This window comes from Scatophagus argus, chromosome 2 (assembly GCF_020382885.2).
Source record: "Scatophagus argus isolate fScaArg1 chromosome 2, fScaArg1.pri, whole genome shotgun sequence".
Lineage (NCBI taxonomy): Eukaryota > Metazoa > Chordata > Actinopteri > Scatophagidae > Scatophagus > Scatophagus argus.
The window spans coordinates 28,268,771-28,290,708 of NC_058494.1; the positions used below are offsets into that span (position 1 = coordinate 28,268,771).

The 21,938-nt window shown below is 50.4% G+C and overlaps 3 protein-coding genes across 8 annotated transcripts in view; all 3 read right to left on the bottom strand.

Annotated features, from left to right (window-relative positions):
- The window catches only part of ttbk1a (tau tubulin kinase 1a), a 35,575-nt gene extending 28,366 nt beyond the window's left edge, over nt 1-7,209 (bottom strand). The window contains exons 1-2 of one of the 3 annotated variants that reach the window (XM_046376901.1): nt 6,916-7,209; nt 92-247 (exon numbers count right to left, since the gene is read on the bottom strand). In XM_046376901.1, the coding sequence (XP_046232857.1) occupies nt 92-160 (69 nt within the window). In that variant the 5' untranslated portion in view covers nt 161-247; nt 6,916-7,209. Of the gene's footprint in view, nt 1-91; nt 248-2,782; nt 4,483-4,802 lie in introns of those variants that run through there. The other 2 variants (XM_046376892.1, XM_046376882.1) reach the window with 2 other exon arrangements.
- LOC124052702 (NACHT, LRR and PYD domains-containing protein 12-like) overlaps nt 1-21,938 on the bottom strand; it is a 231,900-nt gene that overhangs the window by 197,306 nt on the left and 12,656 nt on the right. The gene's annotated exons all lie outside the window — the stretch shown is intronic.
- Nucleotides 7,350-20,742, bottom strand: tpcn3 (two pore segment channel 3). 4 transcript variants are annotated; one of them, XM_046377037.1, is made up of 20 exons: nt 20,424-20,739; nt 19,798-19,880; nt 19,076-19,190; nt 18,524-18,652; nt 17,330-17,446; nt 16,612-16,730; nt 16,042-16,143; nt 15,607-15,733; nt 14,682-14,889; nt 13,201-13,345; nt 12,892-13,077; nt 12,287-12,316; nt 11,356-11,420; nt 10,501-10,588; nt 10,216-10,285; nt 9,611-9,830; nt 8,974-9,064; nt 8,754-8,867; nt 8,451-8,563; nt 7,350-7,623 (listed from the first exon to the last, which is right to left on the bottom strand). In XM_046377037.1, exons 1-20 carry the CDS (start codon nt 20,502-20,504, stop codon nt 7,490-7,492), a joined length of 2,337 nt encoding a protein of 778 aa, XP_046232993.1. In that variant the 5' UTR covers nt 20,505-20,739; the 3' UTR covers nt 7,350-7,489. The 4 variants fall into 4 exon arrangements, with proteins under 4 accessions (XP_046232993.1, XP_046233001.1, XP_046233011.1 ...); XM_046377045.1 differs by lacking the exon at nt 12,287-12,316 and having other exon boundaries at nt 20,424-20,737; XM_046377055.1 differs by lacking the exons at nt 18,524-18,652; nt 19,076-19,190; nt 20,424-20,739 and having other exon boundaries at nt 19,798-19,854.

The window sequence follows — 21,938 nt, forward strand, 5'->3', positions numbered from 1 at the left end:
TAAAAGCCTCCCAGCAGAAGCTGCAGGCTGAGCTGGAGGAGGAAAAGGGGGGAGGAAAAGGGGGGGAAAGAAGGGGGGGTTGCTGACTCACCACTTTCCATCGGTCCTTGACCATGCAGTTCGGCGGCAGGATGTCGGCCTGCTCGGACGTCCCGTTCATGTTGGCGTTGTCCTGGAGGCTGGGGACTAGGCACAGCTGCCAGCCGGACAGAACACGAGCAGCTCCCTGCTTAAAAGAGCCATTTATCTGTGGGGGGAGACCGGGGGACAGTCAGTACCGTCAGACCTCATCCTGGTGCTGACCACAGCCCGGTGCCGGGACAGTCAGACAGGCATTAGACAGGCTGGCTGCCATTAGAAGCCATTCTTCAGCTGGATCAGGCTACAGGCCGGTGGGGGGTCGGGGGTCGGGAGTGGGGGTGTGATGGTATTTGCAGAAACTGGAGCAAATATCATGTGTGCAGAGGAAGCAGCCGGACGCTCTGCCCTCACCCTGACCGCAGCGACTCGACCGACTGAACTAACAACCACCGGCACGCCGACGAGCTCCCATCCGAACTCAGTCCTCATCTCCTCAGCCTCGTCCCAGCGCAACGTCGGGGAACGCCGCGCACATGTGCAGCTCGATGAGATCAGCGACCCCGCAGACCTCAGTGGTCATCTGCCACCCTGAAGCTCAGGTCACATGTCGTCTCGCGGCGTTAGGCGCACTCGAGCTCAGGGCGTGTGCTGACGCGTTGCCCGATTCAGCTTAGAAAAGGAGTGAGTAACAACCTCTCGGATCAGTTTGGGATCTCTTGGAGACTTGGATTCTGTTGTGCTGTGAAGCTCCAGAAACGTCGGCAGACTTTCTGTCAGACTGCGGGTGAGGAGATAATGACTGAGTCTTTGATTTCTGGGTGAACTGTTCCTTTAAAGGAGCAGTTTGACATGATGGGAACCTGCGGCTTCACTACACCACGGTACAGCAGCTGGTTAGCTTAGCTTAGCATAAAGACTGGAAACAGGGGGAAACTGCTAGCCTGGCTCTGTCCAAAGGTAACAATAAGAGTAGAAAAGACGGATTGTACTTTAACAGGCCGCCATGTGCAGGAGCGACTAGAACAGACTGCAGGAAGTCATTGCTCCCAGACAGGAAGTAGTCCATCACAAAACCTCCAGTAAAACCACAGTATGTTGTTTTCATGCATCTGTTTTTTAAAACGGATGAAGAACAAGATGAACAAGATGCTACTTGCTAACCCAAATGCTTTGAGGCTGCTGGCAGGAGGCCTCGGCTGACTGTCTGCAGCGTTTATGCTAAGCTAAGCGTCTGCTGGCACAATGGCTGCTACTGATAAGGGCTGCTGAGGCTCAGAAAGGTTTTACTCTGCATCTCTGACTTCTGAGTGTTGCCCTGTTTTGGTATCGCATCAGCTGCAGTCCAAACGTTCTTCCACAGAGACCTGGTCCTGCTGCTGAAGGTAAAAGGCTCACTGCTGCTACCTCTTCATCCGCCTGATGGTGGCGCCAGTTGTAATTTGGAGTGACAAACAATAGGTTGTTGTTGTTAGCTGTGAGCTATCCAGCTATTCAGGTGAAACTTGTACAGGCTGGAGTTTTTCCCCCTGAGTTCTGCTTGGCAGGTATACATGGTTAGAAGGTTCTGGCAGCATCAGGTCCAAGGTCAGAAAGGGACCAGACTGTGACTTGGCTGCACCTGAGAAGATGAGCTCAGGGGGGGAAAAGCCCAACAGGTTTGCTCACCGCACCTTTAACTGTTCCACAGTCATACCCTCAGGACCTGAACAAGCATGAACGCGGTCCTGAACGCTGGCCCCGTTGGAACCGCCTGTCACTTTAATGTTCCTCTTCCTGACCTGAACTCTGGCTCTGACTCGGACACGACGCGCCTGCCGTGTGCGGTCGTCGGTTTCCAGTGGATTCGTGGCAGAAAGTTCACAGTGATGCATGTCAGTCCCCAAACCATGCTGTTGTGCATGCAATGCCAGGGGCCGCCATCAGGGCATGCAGAGCTCAGGCCGACCGCAGGACCCAGTCAGACCAGCTCTGACAGGGGACTGGACGGACTGGGAAGGAGGGGGGAGGAGGCTTCTCTGCACCTGCAGTGATACAGCTCTGCTACACAGCACCACCTGCACCACCACCTCCACCATCATCAGCTGAGCAGGGACCAGCAGCTGGGAGTCACTGTAACACTGGAGATGCAGTGAAACCTGCTGCAGGCCTCAACACGCTGCTGAGCCAATCCCTGCAGGGGGGCGGGACCACAGAGCCCACCTGGACACACAGCAGGACGGAGCAACCGACCAATCAGAGCGGCTGGTGACGCAGCAGGTGCTGCACGGATCAGAATCAGCTGTGTGTATCAGAGTACAGTACTGCAGTATGTTCGCAGTATGTTACAGTTATTACAGCATCATCACGCAGTGCACTGAAGTGTGGAGCGCAGTAAAACACCTGCACACTGCAGTATTTCACTACACACATCAGTGTATTACAGCCAAAGTAAAGTATGCTGCAGTGTTGTATTACATATCATAACTGATAGTACTGTATAGTACTTGTAACGCAGTAGTACAACCATGTGTAATACAATACAGTGTTTCAGAGTATTATCATCATTTATTAGTACTGCATAATACTGCTTGGTTTAAGGTCATATATCCTACTACCTCTGAAGGTACAATACAGTACAGTATTGTGTAATGTACCGTAGTGTTTTACCATCACGTGTACTTGTGCTACACTGCATTGTGTGATATACTGTGCGGCGCAGTACCTTGTACTCTACAGCAGAATACTGTGTTTGTGGGGCCTTCCCTCTGACTGATGCGCTCATCTGCTCACATCGAGGATCTTTTCTCCTCTGCTCCCACTTCCTGGTTAAGGTTTTATTACTGCGTGTTGTTAATGTTATTAATGTGGTTTGACTGGGACATTAACACACACACACACACACACACACACACCTGCAGTGACTGAACTGTGACATTAACACACAGACTGAGTGATGCTGAGCAGACACACACACACGTTAACCAGGCTGTGTAACGTTTGCTGTCACACTTCGTTGCTTAAGACTCTTAAGACTTTTTATCGCTGATGTCAGCGTAGTACCATAATACTAACATCTGATACTGCAGTACTGTACTCCACTGTGCTCTTCAATGCTGTATACTAACACAGATAGCGTGCATACTGGTACTGCACTGTGGAGTGAAGCGTAGCAGGGAGACTCTGTGGTCCAGCAGCGTCTCGGCAGCAGATCAGAGTGAGACATCCTGTCAGACAGTTTCTCCACCTTCAAACCTCAGCCTGCACTTCTTCCTCTCCTCTTCTTCACAAACAAGCCTGCTGATCTGTTACTGGGGGAGGGGTGGGGGTGCTCTGCCAGAAGCCGGGATTTGGTTTTTGCATCATTCCAGTTTTTATCTGATGAAGTCAGTCAGAGCTCACCATAGTTCTGAGCTCCCGGAAAACCTGACGGCTTACAACAAATCCTGAGCGGGACAAAACCCTTCCTGTTCCTGCGTTAGCCTACAAGCCAGAACAGAGGGCACAGTTAACCAGCATACGAGGGAGACGACCAACCGTCCAAGGGCCAGGCCTTCACGCACCGGGTCCAAGCACAACAGAGCTCAGAAATCCCCATCGAACCTGAACACAACCGTTTCACATTCACCAAAACGCCGTCAGCTCGCTGGGCTGCTGTGGCTCAGCGAAGACCTGAAACACACGGGGTGCAGTCCTGTTCCCCAGAGACGGAAGCCAGTCCTCAACACCTGTCCTCCGACACCACCCTCGTGTTCCTGTTCTCGCCTTGTTAAAGGGACAGTTCACCCAAAACCACGACCTACGTGTGCTCATCCTCCTCCACGGTTCTGGAGATGTGAAGGTGTGGGAACACGTGTGGTTTTGGGTGAACTGGGTTTGGGTTTTGTCTTGTCAAGCGGTTTTCTGGTTCACGTGTGCTTCTTCTTGTCGTCTCAGCTCACACTAAACTCAGCGCAAAGCGTTTTGGTGAACGTGACATCACAGGGAAAACCACAGAAGGACCAGAGTCCAGACGGGATCGCGGTTCTGCGGCGGCTCCCCCAGACCAAACACACATCACTGACATGTTAGGGAAAAAAACACTTGATTATTACTTTATTTTATGTGATTATGATTAGCTTCAGTGTGATGCGTCGTTTATTTAACTTCATCAACACAAACTGACTGACACCAGATGAATTAATGTGCCAAAAACAAATGAAACCCTGAATCGTTCAACCGTCTGAACGACATCTGAACATATTTTAAATAAGTTTATCTGTTCACACATCATCGTCGAGTTTCAGCAGTTCATTCCAGACCAGCAGATCAAAATCATTCGTGTATCAGGAATCAATCGATTGGGTTTCTGGATGGACTTTAAATCTACGGACTGAACCTTTACTGTAGTAACGCGGGTGGATCTTTGACACACTTCCGCCCTGGTCCGGGTCTAACCCCCGCCCGCCCCGTCCCTCTCCTCTCTGCATCACCCATATTGAATCTCTTCTCTGCAGTGCACAGTCATGGGTCCCCAGTGCGCATGCGCACCATCACATCCTGCTGATCAATAAATCTGGCCCGGACTGCCCCGAGTTATGAATGAAAATCCTCACAGTGACACGAGCCGGCTCGGTCCTGGTCTAAGAGATCATCAACAAACACCTCAGGCTAAAATTCACTTCCGTTCACGCATCAATGCGGGACACACGCACACACCCACTGGTCTCTGTAGTCCGGGCCAGATCTGGCCGGATCGGGCCTACCTGGCGCACCGTCCGCTCCTTTTCCGCCTTTTGGGAATCTTCATCTGGGATTTTATTTCGGCACAAAACGTCCTGGTCCAGAAAACCCACCGTTCCTCTAAAAGGGGGCCGGGGTTTGGGCCTCAGATTCCCGGAGGACTAAACCACCATGTATTTCTCCTCTAACAGTCCCCGGTGTCAAACCAGACCCGTTCTCTCCTCAGACCGGCCGTCCAGACCCGCTGCGGGGCTGAACCAGTCCACAAAGACACAAACACAGATTTTATTTCCCTTCAGAGTCCAGGAGTGCGCCGTAAAAACCCGCTGCTGTCCGGGTCCGGGTCCTCCTCCGGCTCTCCGCTGCCGCAGCTGAGGAGGAGGAGGAGGAGGAGGAGAATGGGAGGAGGCGGACTGATCCTCCTCCTGCTGGACCGGATCCGGCAGACAAACCTGGGACAAAACCAGACCAAGAGACCCGTCTGAAGCGGACCCGGGCCGGCTGTCAGAGGCGCTCAGCGGGTCAGCGGGTGTCGGGCTCTCCAGCTCCAGCCTGTTTGTCCGCACTGCAGCTCCGCATCCTACAGCGTCAATCGCGTCACACAACCACAACATCCGGTCAGTGCTTTTCAAAATAAAACTCCCTCTCATGAGCGCGTCGTCAGCTCCATAAACAAACTGGAAGTTTTGTTCCTTTTGTTCCACTTCAAACGTCACAGCCTGATCAGTTATGTAAGAGCAAAACTAGTGACAACGTCACTGCTGTAATTCAACACAACCCGCGATGCATACTCAGGTGAATATTCACAGAATCAGCTCATTCACGTTTTATCTTTAAATGATTATATTTTCTCCTTCGCTGCTCACTCTTTGATTTTCCTGCTGTTTCACTTCAGTTCAGGTTTAACTTTGTGTCACTTCCTGCTCTGATGAGGAAACGGTTTTGTTGTCACGCAGAAAATCCTCAATAAACTAATAAAAAGTGCTGCGTTACAACTCAATAGTCTCACTGTTCAACAGGTCGAGAGTGACTATAAAGCCACCGTAAGATCCTGTTCAACAAACGGTCACTTCCGGTTTCGCGGCAGCCTGATCGGTCAGAGCTCACCTTTGTCCAGCAGGTGTGGTCTGTCAGCCAATAGAAACGCACTAAACGACTGAAACTGCTGCTGATGAAAGTTTCACTGAACAGAAATGTTGGTCACAATCTGTAGGCACTTCAGTATTTCCATTTACACCACTTAGATATTTCTACTCCACTACATCTCAGAGGTGAGCAGTGAACATTTTATTGTGTTTAAGAGCTTTAGTTGAGATTATGATTTGATTTTAATAAAAGGTTTATCAAAAACAACACGTTGCTTTGCTCCAAACTCTTTGATTCTCTCACTTCCTGTCGTGTAAAAGCTTTATTGCTGCTTATTGTTTGACTAACAGGCTGAGGGACAGGTGTTACAGCAGGGCCGTAGTCCTGTTAAATGAACCCATCTGATCATGTGTCGTTCCAGCCACAGGCAAGACAGATGCAATAAACGTGTACAATCATTTTTTCTACACAACTGTGCAACCCTAACATGTGTAATATTTTTATATATATATATAGTGTCTCACCTTTTCGATAAGTGCACGCCTTGCTTAGCTATTTATTATTTATCCGATACTTTTGCACCGAGGGGAGAACTGTGCCCCAGTTTCTTTGTGCTAATGTACACCGTACGACCGTGCAATGCCAATAAAGACTCATCTCTGAATCTTATTTTGAAAATACCGACCGGACGCTGTGACGCTCCTTTATTTATAATCAGACAGTAACAGCTGAGTGAGGCAGGCGGCGCTGTTCAGTCCCACCCTCTAACCAGCACCTGAACGCCTCATCACTCCCTTCATTTACCGTCGGAGGGTTTCGACTGTTGTTCTGCTGCTGCCTGAGCGCCTCAGACCAACAAATCTGATGGAGTGTGTTTCCTGACCAAAGTCTACTGATCATCAGCATCAGCACCCAGCATCACACACACACACACACACACACACACACCCTCCGACCGTCCAGCACGGCGCCGCTTGCGTTTCCTGTTCGATGTTCGCTTCGATCGGCTGCTTCGCGTCTGTCGGCCTGTTTGTTTGTTTGTTTTCCTACCTGAATGTTGTTTTCTGTCCAGAGCCGAGCCGCTGCATCCTCCTCTGCTCCATGTCTTCAACATCATCTCTCACACACACTAACTCGGTGTCTCCATGTCACAGCACCACAGCGCCCCCTGCTGAGTCGGAGCGGCTGCACACGTACTCTCAGCTGCATGTAGTAGAAGTATCAGTGGGATAACAGTATTCTTACTACAGAACCAGTGCAGGCAGAGGGAAAACACTGCAGGACTACAGGACAGCCTGCAGAGACATGTGGCGTCCAGCAGGGGGACACGCAGTCACATGACCTCTGAGCAGCCAATCAAAGCGTCCCTGTGAAGTCGGACTCTTACAGCACAGAAAGGTTTTTTAATGTTTGTGCTGCTTTGCACTGAAGCTTCTGGTCCACACAAACACACTTGGTTTAAACATAAGATCCTCCCACAGACGAACAGTTGGTGTAAATATTCTTTATGTGAAAGCACAGACTTCCTGTGTGTTTCTACAGGACAGAAATGGAAGAGCAGATCACTGGAGGCTGAAGCACACACTCATTTTGTTCCCTTCACAAATGTTTTGTACATGAACGACTACACAGAGCTGAACGTCGGGTTGGCAAAGCTCCCGTTGGTCTGAGCTTCAGGATCGTCGTTCTCGGCGAAGTCTTCGGGGTCGAGGTCGGCCTCGAACATCCGCTGCAGCAGAGCGTCCACCGTCCGATACCCTGACAGGAAACACACGCCGTCAGACAGATCACCAATACTGATAATCAATACTGCGACCGACTCACCGGCTGTCAGCTATTTACTTTGTTAAATATCAGGTGCTCTGAACTGTCAAACAGGACGTGGGCCTACAGGGGGCGCCACACGTGACAAAAGCCTGCATTGATAGAAGTGATCTGACAAAACGGTTTGATTGCGGTTTGAAAGCTGAACACGATGCTGTTCCATCCTCAGAGACTGGGTCAGTACTGGATCCTGATTGGCTGCAGGGTTTCAGGTAACGGACGCCTACTCAGACTGTTCTAAACGAACGTCCTGCAGCGCCTCATGCTCACCACAGGGCGGTGGCTCCAACACGAGCTGCAGACTGATCTGGGAACAGCAACAGGTGCCGATAAACTTGTTGTTCAACATCCTGTCAGCTTTCATCTGTTGTGTTCACACCGAGTTTCACTCCGGGTTTCACTCCGGGTTTCACACCGAGTTTCACACCGAGTTTCACACCGAGTTTCACTCCGGGTTTCACTCCGAGTTTCACACCGAGTTTCACTCCGGGTTTCACTCCGGGTTTCACACCGAGTTTCACTCCGAGTTTCACACCAGTCCAACAAAGATCAGCTGCAGTCAGAGTCTTTAAAATCAGAAACGGGATGAGTGAAAGCAAAGTGCTCTCACAGCTTCTGAGGCCAATCCTGCAGACGATCACCAACTCAAACAATCTGCCCTTTCAAAATAAGAGCATCTGCTTATTACAGACTCCTTCCTGTTGTCTTATCTTTTAAGATCATCTTGTCTTTTCTCCACTCACACTCTGAGTGTTTCTTACTTTTTGAAGCGATTTTAAACATCAGGGCAGGTTTATTGTTTGCTGATTGGCTGGTTCCCTGGTCACTGTCCATGGTTTCCATGGCGTTCACCAAGTTGTCCTCCAACTTTTCCCTGGGCGACAAAACAACATGGACAATTATCAAGCAAGTCTACTTGTTTGACCAGAGTTTGATGAACAATAAAGATGTTCAGGCCGTGGACCAATCAGAAAGCAGCATGCCTGGATGGTTTTAAAAAGTGCTGTGAAGGTGAGTTCACTGTCTTTCAGTTAAAAATACTTGTGGTTGTCACGGAAACGTACTGGGCCACAGCCAGCTCCAGCTCCTCGATCTTCCTCTCCAGAGACGTCTGCAGGTCGCTCTTATCCACAGAGTACTCCACGAAGAACGCCTCGAGGACGAACGCCACGAAGATACTGAAAAACAACAGGAAGCGATGCGTCATCAGCTGAACGCAGCAGAGAGGCACGACGACAACGTGACGGACCGACACACCGCGCCTGAGGACGCCGTCGCTCTTACTTGATGATGACGATGACGACCATGATGTGGAAGAGCACGAAGAAGATCCTGGCTGACACGTGGGTGACGGTGGCGAAGCCGCTGCTCAGCAGTGGAGTCACATTAAGAAACAAACCTGAACTGATGTGAGCGAAGACTCGACTGACAGGAAGTTCAGAATGAACAAAGAAACACTCAGGTAACGTTCAGGTGCTGCACCTTCGACTCCAGCAGCGACTAAGACGAGCTCCAGCTTTACCAGCTGCCACAGTAAAGTCAAGAACTCATTAATGTGCCGATAATTAAAAAATCATTTACGATTCAAAAATCTGCACGATGAGTACTTTTACTTTTGATACTTTCAAGGACATTCTGATGCTAATACTTTAGAAAGCAGGACTTTTCCTTGTAACTGTGGTCTTATTACTTCACTTACTCACAGCTGGAAGGTGAATTAACCTCTTTTTAAAGAGAAGCCACAACACAACAAGCAGCTCCAACACATCATTCTTAAACTGAAACTGAAACTGATCAGACTTTGACTGAACTGCATGAGGTCGAGTGTGAGGCGAGGCTACACGAGATTAGCCCCACTGAACGTGGCAGGACCAGGTTTTGGTTGCTGCCCCCGTGTGCGAGGCGTTCGCCTAAAGGATATCGTGCCACTGGTTGACCACGGTGAGCTCCACCAGCAGGACGAAGGACGACACCACGTTGTTGAAGTTGTTCTTGCAGTAGTTGAGCTGCGCGAAGTCCGTTCCCTTCAGCAGAGGGTTTCCACAGTACTTCTTCTCCGGGTCAGTGGAGTCCTCCTCGTAGAACTTCACCTTCCCTTTGAACAGCTCCATCCCCACCATGGCAAAGATGTAGTAAACCACCTGCGGAGGAGGAGGAGCCAACTTCACTACCAGCAGGCTAACTCAGGTCATTAGCCACACTGATGGATTGTAATGACATGTGGTTCAAACGTTTGTGTTCCATTCAGGATGAAGTCTGGTGATCCTCTGACTTCCCATCTAGCGCCACCATCAGGTCAATATTTCAACACCTGCAGAGCTGATTTCATCAGCCTCAGCTGCACTTTGAGTTTACTGCTGATTAGCTAATGTTAGCATGCTAACATGCTAAGGTAAGATGGTGAGCGTGGTAAACAATGTTAGCACTGTCATAATAAGCATGTCGTTAGCATGGCCGTAGCCTCCTGACCTGCCTGTTGGACGTGTGACAACATTTCAACAGCTCATCCGCAACTCAGCAACTTACAACGATGAGCTGTCCAAACGTGAGGATCGCTGGTCCAATCCTGATCAGGGTGTTGATGATCGTACGAAACCTAACAGAAAACAGTCCTCATCGTTAGCAGAGACGTTAGCACAACCCTGTGGACAAACAGACCGTTCAGCTGGTCCCAGGTGTCCAGTCGATGTACAGTAACGCACAGGTGAACGTGCTGCAGGTGCTTTGAGCAGTGGTTTACGGCCTCGTGTGAGGAAGACACCTGCCAGCCAATCAGAGACAAGTATGATTTGACAGTGTAAATAATTAGACCTTTTAATGCTGTCCACCACCCGGATCAGTCTGAGGACTCGCAGGATGAAGACGATGTCCAGGATCTGCCGGCTGGTGTAACCACCCGCTACAACAGGACAGCAACGACCACACACACACACACACACACACACACGCAAAAGTATTAAAACATAATCACACACATGCACACACTTTGCATTATGAAGCACAGAGCAACAAACAAGTCGTGATTAACTGAACCGATAAAAAAAGCTGAAGGCTGTTTGAGTTCAACAGGAAGCACCAGACTGGGCCACCTGCACAGGACCCAGTTCAGGGCTTTGAGGTGCACCACATTCACCCTGAGGGATCAGACCCACAGGCAGAAAACCACCAGAGACCCACAACATCCAGACTGAAACTGAGCAGTTTGTCAACTCAAATTTATGTCTTTCAAAGAACCCCGAAGCCTCTGAACGCATCACTCGTACTGATGACGAGACGGAAATCACCAGCTACAACCGACAAAGTTTTCAGGTCATCTGTTGGTTATTGTTCAGTCTACAAAATATTAGCAAACAGTGAAATAACGTGCACCACATTTCCGTCGAGCCTGAGGACACAAAGGTTTGACTCCCGCGTGGATTATAAGAAATGCAGGTACGCTTATCGAGCCAAAGTCCAACATGAAGTCACACCTTTTCAGGTGAGCTTTTCCCGCCGTCGTACTGCGAACACGACCGTCTGCTGTGTTGGCGAACTTCCTGTCACTGCTGATATGCTGAAACTCTTCTTGACTAACTTACTGTCTGTCGGCTAACCAGCTAACTGTTGGCTCTTTGTGACTGCAGCTTCTACTGTCAAGAGTTTCAACAGAAATCAAACAGCACTTACACGACTTCGTGGCGGAGTTGATGATGGTGGCGATGAGAGCGGAGACGACGATGATGGTGTCGAACCTGAAAACAAAAACAAACTTTTCAATTGAGCTTAAAACCTTTCTGATGCTAAGGGTGAAACCGTCACATGATGTCAGTCTGACAACACCAACATGTTGAACAGCACACCATAAACGCATTAATAAAGCTGGAGACCGCGAGGCCCCTCAGGCTGGCTGTCAGTTTGCCCCCCAGTGGACACTAGCAGTATTGCAGCAAGATGTTCCCCTGCAGCACGAAAAGCTTTTCCCTCACAGAGCTCCGTTATAGAAGACACGTCGTTATAGAAAACACCTCCAACTGCAAGTAAGCTCAGCTTGCTCCCACCGCAAGCTCTTTGTATCGTGAAAGTTTTTTAATTTGCAAAACTTTCCCAGAGCTTTGGGCCGCCATGGTCGACCAGCAGAGCGGGAGAAAGACAACGCGGAAGCTACAAAACCTTCTGTTGGTGACGGGGGCAGCTTTCAGTCCGGCGTCCAGCGCATTAAACATGCTAACACAAAAACCTCTGACTGAAGTCGCTGCAGCAGCACTGCTCACCAGCAGGGGGCGCACACGTGTCAAAAAACAAAACAGCAAAACTGCCAATGAAAACAAAGAAACCAGCTGCAGCAGAAGAGGCTCAGAGTCTGAAAGACAAAACTAAAAGTGACATCCTGACCGACGTCTCAAAGCGACGAGGGAGCCGCAGCCCAGACCTTCCTGCTCGTTTCCTGCTCGTTTCTTCTACTTCGTTTCTGCTTTCATTTTTGTAGTTTTTACTTTCAGACTTGTTGGCACAACTCGATAGTTCAGAAGCTGATGTTACTTCCCAAAGGCGGGTTGGTCAAAGCGCTGACAGGCTGAAGATGGAAGCAGATGGTGGAAGCGAAACGTGAGTCACATACCTCGTACTCAGAATCTGGGACGTGGACAAGCTGTGTGAAACGGACGTGACACAACTCATTGATCTGAGAGTCAGCAAAAGGCTCCTCTCGTGACGGAGGACAAAGAAACACTTTCAAACAAACACTGAAGCTCATGTCATCCACAATCAAAACTCTTAAGTTGACCTGAGATCATGTGACTGTGAGTCCATTTGGGTCTGAACCTGCGGCTATCGCTCACAGTCCATCAGCGACTCTGACACTGACGTCCGGCCTTTAAAGGGACATTTCACTACATCTGTTTCCTCACTGCTGCTCATCCATCTGGAGAGTTTTGGACGTATCGGCGCTAAACAAATAAATCTGAACAACAGCAACGTCTTTCTGCCTCGTTGTGAGCAGGTTCGTGTAGGAACTATTTTCTTTCCATCTCAAGGAAATGTGCACCTTGTGCACCTGACAGGGCACATCACGCTACCGGTGTCCTCCTTGGCTCAGTTGTAGCGTTAGCTAGCTTAGTTAGCTTAGCCTTGCGTAGATGCACATCTCCTTTAGTGCGTGATACGGAAAGAAAATAATTCCTACTGCTCACAGCAGACTCTGTGGACGGTGAAGCTTGTCCTCACCAGTTCCAGAAGCTGTGTTTGGAGAAAAACGCTCTGGGCTCAAACACGTAAAGCTTCAGCAGGATCTCCAGCAGGTAGAGAGCCAGAAAAACCCACTCGGAGTTGGCGATCATGGGATTCTCCTCGTCCAGACCGATGAACACTGCGTTCACCAGGATGATCAGGTCGTACGCGATCACGAAGGCCCTGAAAACAAGCACACACCACAGAGCTGTAATCCTCTTCATCTGATGTGCTTCTGCAGGTTCACTGAACGCCCTGAGGGTAAAGCTAAAGTGAAGCCCCGCCCCCACCCCTCGTCTGTCTCACCTGTGTTGGACCATTCGGCAGAGCAGGCGGCTGGGGGCCGACTGGTAGAGGGTGGGGCAGACGCTGTGGAGCGGGTGTGGTCTCGACTTGAGTGTGATGACTTCGATGTTCAGGAGGTCGGCGAGCTGGACGAACGCCATCTTACCTGCCGATCAACCAACCGAGAGATAAAACAACAAACATGAACTAAGAGAGCGTCAAAGCCTGTGATCACAGCTGCTCTCAAACGACTGTGATCACCACTTTGCTGCGTCTTCTCTGAAGTTACCACCAGAGGGCAGCTGTTTGGAAAGGTTCATCTGTGTCCTGGATGTCAAACCAAACACAAAAGCCAACAACACGGTAGCAGAAGTGCATGTTAGCCTAGCGGACTGTTAGCCATCAGTGTTCCTGTTGTTAGCCGAGTCGTGTGAAGAGGACAGTTTGGCCCAAAGCGAGAAGTGGAGCTCGCTAACGATGAGCACTACCACAAACGCTTCGTGCTGTTCTTACGACGTTAGCCTGTCGTGAAGCTGGTGACCGTTAGCCAATCAGAGGAATGTAATCTGAGCTGGTCCAGTTGAACATGTTCTGATTTATGGTTGGTCACCTGCTCACTTGGAAAAGTTGAGGTCTTCGTCATATTTTGTCCCACAATGCGGTTTGTGAGGTGTTTTCGGTCCACGGCGACCGGACTTACTGATGCAGCGCGTCGGGCTGCAGCAGAGGCATCAGTGTCGTGACTGAACTTTAATTAGCAGCTCAGCTAGCTGGACGACGTCACCGACTCGTGGACTTGTTTGCCGAGTTAGGGACTGTGCCGTCTCTTGCCTCCAGCCTGTCTGGACTTCAGTAGGTGTCCAGTTCTTCCATGTGGCTCCTGTAATGTGCTGATGAACAGCACGTGGTTTGATGTGACTTTTCTCACAGTTGGGTTTGACTTCCTGCCTGTGGACGATGAGTCTGCAGATGGTGACTCAGCAGAGCTGCAGAACGAAGCAGCCGATGAGCCTCTTTCAACAACCAGCTAAGACCTGTTGGACTGTGGTGTCTCCTGTCCCCGTGTCCCCGTGTCCCTATCTGAACGTTCAGAGACAGCGAGGAGGCCCTCGTGTACAGGAACAAGACTTAGAGTCAGCTGACGGTCCTGCTGGTCGTTAAAAGGAGGAAAAGCAGCTGATGTGAGATCAGCGAGAGAAAACTGTGACCTCCAACAGCCAATCAGAGCCGAATGTGTGTGAGTGTGTGTGTGTGTGAGTGTGTGTGTGTCTCTGTGTGTGTGTCTGTGTGTGTGTGTTAGTGTGTGTCTCTGTGTTTGAGTGAGTGTGTGAGTGTGTGTCTCTGTGTGTGAGTGTGTGTCTCTGTGTGTGTGTGTGTGTGTGTGTCTCTGTGTGAGTGTGTTAGTGTGTGTCTGTGTGTGTGTGTGTGTGTGTGTGTGAGTGTGTGAGTGTGTGAGTGTGTGTCTGTGTGTGTGTGTGTGTGTGAGTGTGTGTGAGACACACCGATGCAGCCCTGGTTCGTGTCATCGGAGACGCTCCACAGCAGCTCTCTGTGGGCGTTGCTGATGTCGGGCTGCACCAGTCGGACCAGTTGGTTCCAGGTAGCCTGGCTCACCACGGGGTCCCCGCCCTCCTGCCTCCGCTCCTGCAGCACGGCGAACGCTCGCACCATCTTGTGGCGTTTGGCCCTCACCAGCTGCCGTACCTCCTCCTGTCGGACAGACAGAAGAGTCAGGGGGTCCATGCGAACGTCTATTGATCAGCTGATGGGCTGGTGATCGATCATCTGATCAAGATGATCAAATCCAAATCTTTCTTTTGAGCTGAGAGCAAACAAGTTTGAGTCCAACAAAACGTTTTCATATTCGTGACGAGTGACTGAAACTCTTCAACAGAAATGTGACAAACAACAACAGTTTTTATGTGTTTCTGCACCTCCGAGCCACCGTAGCTCAGGATGACGCCGCCGGCGAAGCGGGTCAACGGTCCCGCAGGCCGCCCATCGTGTTACCCTGAGAAAGTCTGATCTGACATTCAGTCACGTGTTCAGAAGGTCAGTATTCTGTTGGAGTGTTGCATCATGGGCGGTTTGTAGCCTTAAAGGAACAGTTCACCCAAACGTGAAAGTTCAGTCAGGATCTGCTCACACCCAAACCCAAATCCCTGAAATCCCCAAAGCGTTTGGGATCTCGAGGCCTCTGGAGACCTGGATTACACTCGACGAGCTGCGTGGAGACATTTCGTGTTTGTTGTCTCCAGCTTCTTCACGAGTTTTGGGGTGAAGCTCCAGAAATGTTTTGTGGTCTAAGAAACTTGAGCGACTTTGCGTCATAAATGACCGAGTTCGCGTTGTCGGGTGAACTGTTCCTTTAAGAGGAAAAAGCCTGTGGGCTCCCAGAGTTCAGAGGCTGAAATCAGGCCGCCGCACCTTCAGGTACTTCTTGTAGTTGTTGTAGACGACGGCCAGGAAGACGGACATGAAGATGTACGTGTTGATGAGGATGTACAAGATGAAGAAGATGGCGAAGACGAAGCTGGCGTTGTACGCTGGCATCCTGCCAACGAGAAGCAGAAGACAAAACGTGCAGGTCTCAGATAAAGTTTCTGAAAGAGTCACTTCCTTCTTCTTTTCTGTAAAGCTTCGTCCTCGCCGTCCAACCGCGACAGACGCCTCCTCGTCTGACACGACTGGACGGACACAAAACAAAGATAACAAAGATAAGATTTTCTGCAGCTTCATGAACTTCCTTCGTTTTTTAAAGAAACACATTTTAACACACTTCTGAGGTCACCTGAGGTCACCTGAGCGCAGCCATCAAATCTGACCTCAGACCAGCTGAATGTGGTTTAATAAAAGTCTCACATGACGTCGGGGCTGTTGGCCGTGGTGACGAGGACGTACAGGTCGAAGACGATATCCAGGTAGTCGGTGAAGTACGGAGATCCATCGATCGTCTTCAGGCCTCTGCACACGACACACACACACACACACACACAGCTCTCATACACAGCTGATGAGACACGTGTGTGTACATGTACACACATGTACACACGTGTACACACATCAAACAGTTCACGACTCGACGACTTGATGAACAGTTTAACCTGTTGAAGTCATTTGTTCACTTTTGAGTTTCTGAAGAAAAGACATTCGATGACGTCACCGTGGAGACGTGAGACTGTGATGCTGATCAATAAATCTGGACAATAATCAGTAATCAATGGTGTCAATAATCAAAGGTTTCTCGTCCCCTCAAACCAAACTCATCATATCAGACTACGTGATGCTCTGTGAGACACTTCTGCTCAGCCAATCAGCTGCTCTCTCTTCACTCTGGCTGTCCAATCACAGCTGCTCTTACTGAAATGGAAAGCGGAAACTGATGGTCGCTACCTGACCGGCGGTCAAAGCTCGTACAGGAAGTGGCCTCACCGTTTGCCCAGCAGTTTGAGGGCCATGAGGGAGAAGATGAGGAGGCTGAACATGAAGAGCAGGAAGACGTAGAAGATCTGAGGCAGAGCGTTCCGGATGCTTCTGAACGCTCTGCGGAGCTGAACACAAACAAACAGAGAGCTGATGAAGCTGCTCGTCCTCCCACAGGACGCCACACAGACACCGGCTAATGATGCGTTCAGGCGCCAGTAACACACAGCAGCAGGAAGTTTAAACAGCTGAACGTGATCCAGAGATGACAGGATAGCAACACACACACACATACACACGCACACACACACACACACACACAGCACGCACACGCACACACACGCACACACACACACACACACAGTTGACCTCACACGTCCACATTAAACTTCATCAGAACTCAGATATTAACATGGACCAATCAGGTGAGACAGGTGAGATGGGTTCAGACACATGAGACAGGTTCAAACAGGTGGGACAGGCTCAGACAGGTGGGACAGGTGAGGCAGGTTCAGACAGGTGGGACAGGCTCAGACAGGTGGGACAGCTGAGGCAGGTTCAGACAGGTGGGACAGGCTCAGACAGGTGGGACAGGTGAGGCAGGTTCAGACAGGTGGGACAAGTTCAGACAGGTGGGATGGGTTCAGACAGGTGGGACAAGTTCAGACAGGTAGGACAGGTGAGGCAGGTTCAGACAGGTGGGACAGGCGAGACGCGCGGCCATTACCTGCCGTCCCTCTGTGACGTTGACCAGCAGCAGCGGGCGCAGGACTCTGGACCAGCGGACAGCGTAACAGTTTGAAGCCTTCAGCGCTCCGTAGATGATCATATCGACCAGAGTGAGCTGGAGGAGATGCAGAGGAACCGTCACTGCTGCTGCACATGAACACACCGTGAATCTACGGAAGCCCAGTGGGACAAAACTTTATGGAAACCATCACCTACGGCATGTTTGAAAGGTTTGCTTGCGTTCTGTTTGACGTTCTGTTTGGTCAGTCTCAGTGCTTTAATGTCACCTCACATGAAGACCCGACCACCTGCAGGCTTTCAAAGGTTCAAACCACCGAGTCGGTCAGTAAACGAGCCGAGTCTCGAGGACGGTCACTGGCCGATCCAGGAGGATCAGCACTGATCTCCAGTCAGTGGGACAGTCTGAAGCGATCAGACGTTCCAACAACAGCTCAACAGCTCGTGTTGTCCTCCTCGAGTCTGTCGTGAGGAACGTGTGAGGCTGAACGTACGCTGAGACGTTCGAGTGCGTCCACACTCCTACAGGCTGCAGCAAACACTGAGCCTCCTCTGAAAACCAAACCACATCAAATAAACAAACTGCAGCCGCGTTTCTCTGACACCTGAACCAGAATCCTGACGGCGAAACAAACCAGAGGAGGAACAGCCAGAGAAACTACAGTCAGCGTTTGTCAGAGCTCAGCAGGATGAGGTCACTGGTCACCAGGAAGTCTTTTGCTGATGAGGCAACATCTCCGGCTAAAGGTTGTTTCACAACAACAGGCAGAAAGTCTGACTCTGCAGCTCACAGACAGGAACTCAGCAACCAGGAAGTGTCCTGGGTCCAGCCTGCACGAGTCACCAACTGTCACCAGGACTAAACCTCGTCCCTGAGCCCAAACATGAGTCTCTGCAGGTCCACGCAGGCTCTGAGTGGTTCACCTGCACAAAGTCTGACTGAGCCGGAGCATCAACAGATAAAACGGGACCCAGCTGGACCTGGTTCTGTCTGGGTCTCTGACAGACGTGAGCTTACTAAACTCTACGATGGCTTCCTCCGAGTGGTCGCTGTTGGAAAGGTGCACCAGGCCTCAGAACCAGCACTCAGACCTGTAATGAGCCGCTCATTGACACGTTTGTTAGTTCAGTAGCCCCTCCCACCAGATTGATGATGTCAGGAAGCCCCGCCTACCGTGAGGATGACGATGATGCAGATGTTTTTGGGATCCTTCCAGAACTTGTCTCGAGGGATCACTTTGGCGTAGTGAACGAGTCGAACGGCGAAGACGAGCAGACAGAGCAGCTCCACCAGCATGGTGGCCTGAAAACACAACACGACACTGTGAAGGCACTGGATCCGACTGGATCCGACTGGATCTGACTGGATCTGTCTGGATCTGTCTGGATCTGACTGGATCTGTCTGGATCCAACAGAATTTAATACGTTTCAACTAGTTTTTACTGGATCCAACTGGATTCAACTAGTTTAATCTGGTTTCACTCCTTCCTGTCCAATAAGGTTGAGCTAAGCGTTGGATCTCAGACATCAGATTCTTGTTTCTGATTGGCTCTCAAGTTAAATCACCTGATAAAAGGAGACAGGTACGTTTGTGTCGTGATATCACTGCTCTCCATCTATCAGCCACGTTTCAGTTAGCACGTAGCATCGTTAGCCGTAATCTCTCCTGTCAGCAGAATTAAGGTCGAGTCTTTCCTTCTTAAACCAGGACATCGGCCATCTTACCCACGTAGGCAGAGGGACGACTGCCGGCTCCTCGAAGAGGGCCAGAGACAGATCGACCAGGATGAAGACGTAGAGGAGGACCTGAGGGAGCCAGTGGTTGTAGCGCAGATACAGTCTGAACACACACACACACACACACACACACACACACACACACACACACACACAGCTCAGGTTATTCTGTGTTTTTGTAACGTCAGCAGGTCTCATGTTCACACTCAAAGCAACATTTCAGTGCGTCTCTCAGAGTTTCTCTCCATGTGTGTCCAGACTCAGATCACCTGTGCTGACCTCATCACCTGAAGCTCTCAACCCGGCGAGTCTGTGGTGGACTACAAAGCTAAGAGAGAGAAGCTAAGTGACCTTTAATTCTCATCAGGTCGCCTGTCAGTTCAAAATCTGAAGACCTTCCCTGAAGGTTTTCCCGAGACATCGTCGTCACGGGAACGAGCTGGACGTATGGACGGACAAAGTGGACACACCTCCGTCCTTCAGTCGTTTCCTCATCGGCTGCTGACTGCAGGTTTTATCAGACAAACAGGAGGAACCAGCGACGTGTCAGGGACTATTTTGAGTGGCGGACGAACCCGCAGTGAGTGACTGCAGGACGGAGTGTGTGTGTGTGTTAAATCAGACGGCGACACACACGCAGACTGATGCGTTCGCTGTCGCTTTGAGTCCGAACACGAGAAACCAAAGTCACAGGTGCTGCTGTGTCTCACCTGACGGCATGAGGCGACGTGTCAAAGTAGATGTTCCTGTTGTACTGAGCGTCCGACACGTAGATGGACGCCAGGTCCAAATCCTGAAACACAGGAAGACGTCTCAGACACCCCAAACGTGAACGAGACACGAGCTGCTGCCCTCAGCCTTCAGAGACAAACTGTCTGTCCCTCAGCGTCTCACTTCACAGCAACAAAACACACTTTAGCCAAATATCTGCAGGAGTGTGTGTGTGTGTGTGTGTTTCGGCACATGTTGTGTGTGTGTGTGTGTGTGTGTGTTCTGCTGTTTTGTCTCTTCATGTCTGTTTGTTTCCTGTTAGGGTTTGGGTCTTGATTTGGTCCCTGCTGTGTCTCACTGTCTCAGTAAACCGGACTGTCTCAGCAGGACACCTGAAGACATCAGCTCGTGGTAATCAGTTAAGAACACAAAGCAGGCTGTCGTCTCCGTCAGGGGACATTAGAGTGGACGGTGGACAGCCGGATGTCAATCATTCACTCAGTCCTGCACTTTATATGAGACAGTTAAAGTGGAGTCACATGTCAGCTTTAGTGTCACGACAGCCTGCATGCTGACAGCGCGGAGACGCTGAGGGACAAGAGTCCATCCTGTCCAACACACTCACCTCTCGGCTCTTCGCAGGACTCCCTCCGTCAGGATCTGCTTTTCCTGTTCCTGCACACTCGGCGGGATTGTTGTCGTTCATCTCTCAAACTCAACTCAAAGTTACGTTTAAGGCCACTCGAAGAGTTCGCGGGCCGTCGGTCCGGGGGGGACACTTTGCGTCTCTGCGGGACAAAAGTCTCGGCTTCAGTTGTCCGTCATCACCGTCCCGTCGCTCTCTCTGACCTCCATCAGGCTGCGGACTCACTCTGTCCCAGCTGCTGTTTGTCTCCGCTCATAAAGCAGGACTGCTGCTGCCTTCAGGGACCGCAGGAAATACGGAGCACAAAGACAGTGACGTGGAAACGTAAAATCATCCAGGATTCCACTAAACGACGTGAATCGTCTTGGGAGGCTGAGGAGGCGAAGCTGAAAAACGATTCCACGTCTTTGTACAAGAAGTACACTCACCGGGCTGAAGTACACTTTGAGGTACTTCACAGAGTATCCCGATTTCCTGCGACTTTGTACTTAAACTCCTTTGCATGCTGGAGGTGAATATTTGTACCTTCAGTTACTTTGCAGGTTTCTGCTGCGAGGCCAAAGCAGAAGATTTTGAATTTGATTAAATAAAAAGCCAGTGGAGCTCCAGTACACAGAATGTACACGTAAATACTCACAGTTCACTGTACTGGTGTCTTTGATACTGAAGTACTGAGCAGTACTGAGGCTCGGACTCATGTGCTCCTCGTGTGGGTCGGGTCGGGTCGGGTCGGACATACCTGTGCAGGACTTCACTGTGACTCAGGTGTGACTTGTGAGGACTTTTTCCCGCTCTGCTGACTGTTTCAAAGTGTTTGAGGAACCGAAGGTGCGCGAGGTGAAGCCTGACACGACTGATGCCGCACGAGTTCTTCCTCTTATTTCATGGCGGTTTTGGGTTATTTTATTTTGTCTCCTTCTTTGGTGTTTTATTTTGTCTTTTGTGGACATTTTCATTCACATATTGTCTCCTCTGTGGCTGACTGGAGCTTGTTTGTTCCGTCCTTTGGTCTTTGTGTCGGTGTTTGTTTGTCGGACTTTAATGACGGACCGTGAAGGCCACACGAGGCGTCATGTGACTCTGGATAACGGAAACGGACAGAGAGGGAGAGGCTCAGTTTGCAGAGGAAATGTGGAAATAAAAGACTTTTCAGCAGTGAGACGAACGCTTTTCATCTGACGTGTATAAACCACAACGCGGCGCACAGAGACCAGATCAGAGACCAGACCAGAGACCAGACCAGAGACCAGACCAGAGACCAGATCAGACTGTGGCTGCCGTGCTCGACTTGTTTTAGGGGGAAGTTCCCTTTAACAGAGTCTCAACAGACGGACCATCACATCACAAATCCACCTCAGAGATCAGCCGCTGCAGGGCGGACTGAAACCGTCTCTGAGCTGCGACAGGAAGCTTCAGGATCCTGACCGGAAGCTGACGTCTGAAGTGTCGTTTGGAGCCGCAGCTGGACCAAACGTCACACCTGGAGGCTTCAGG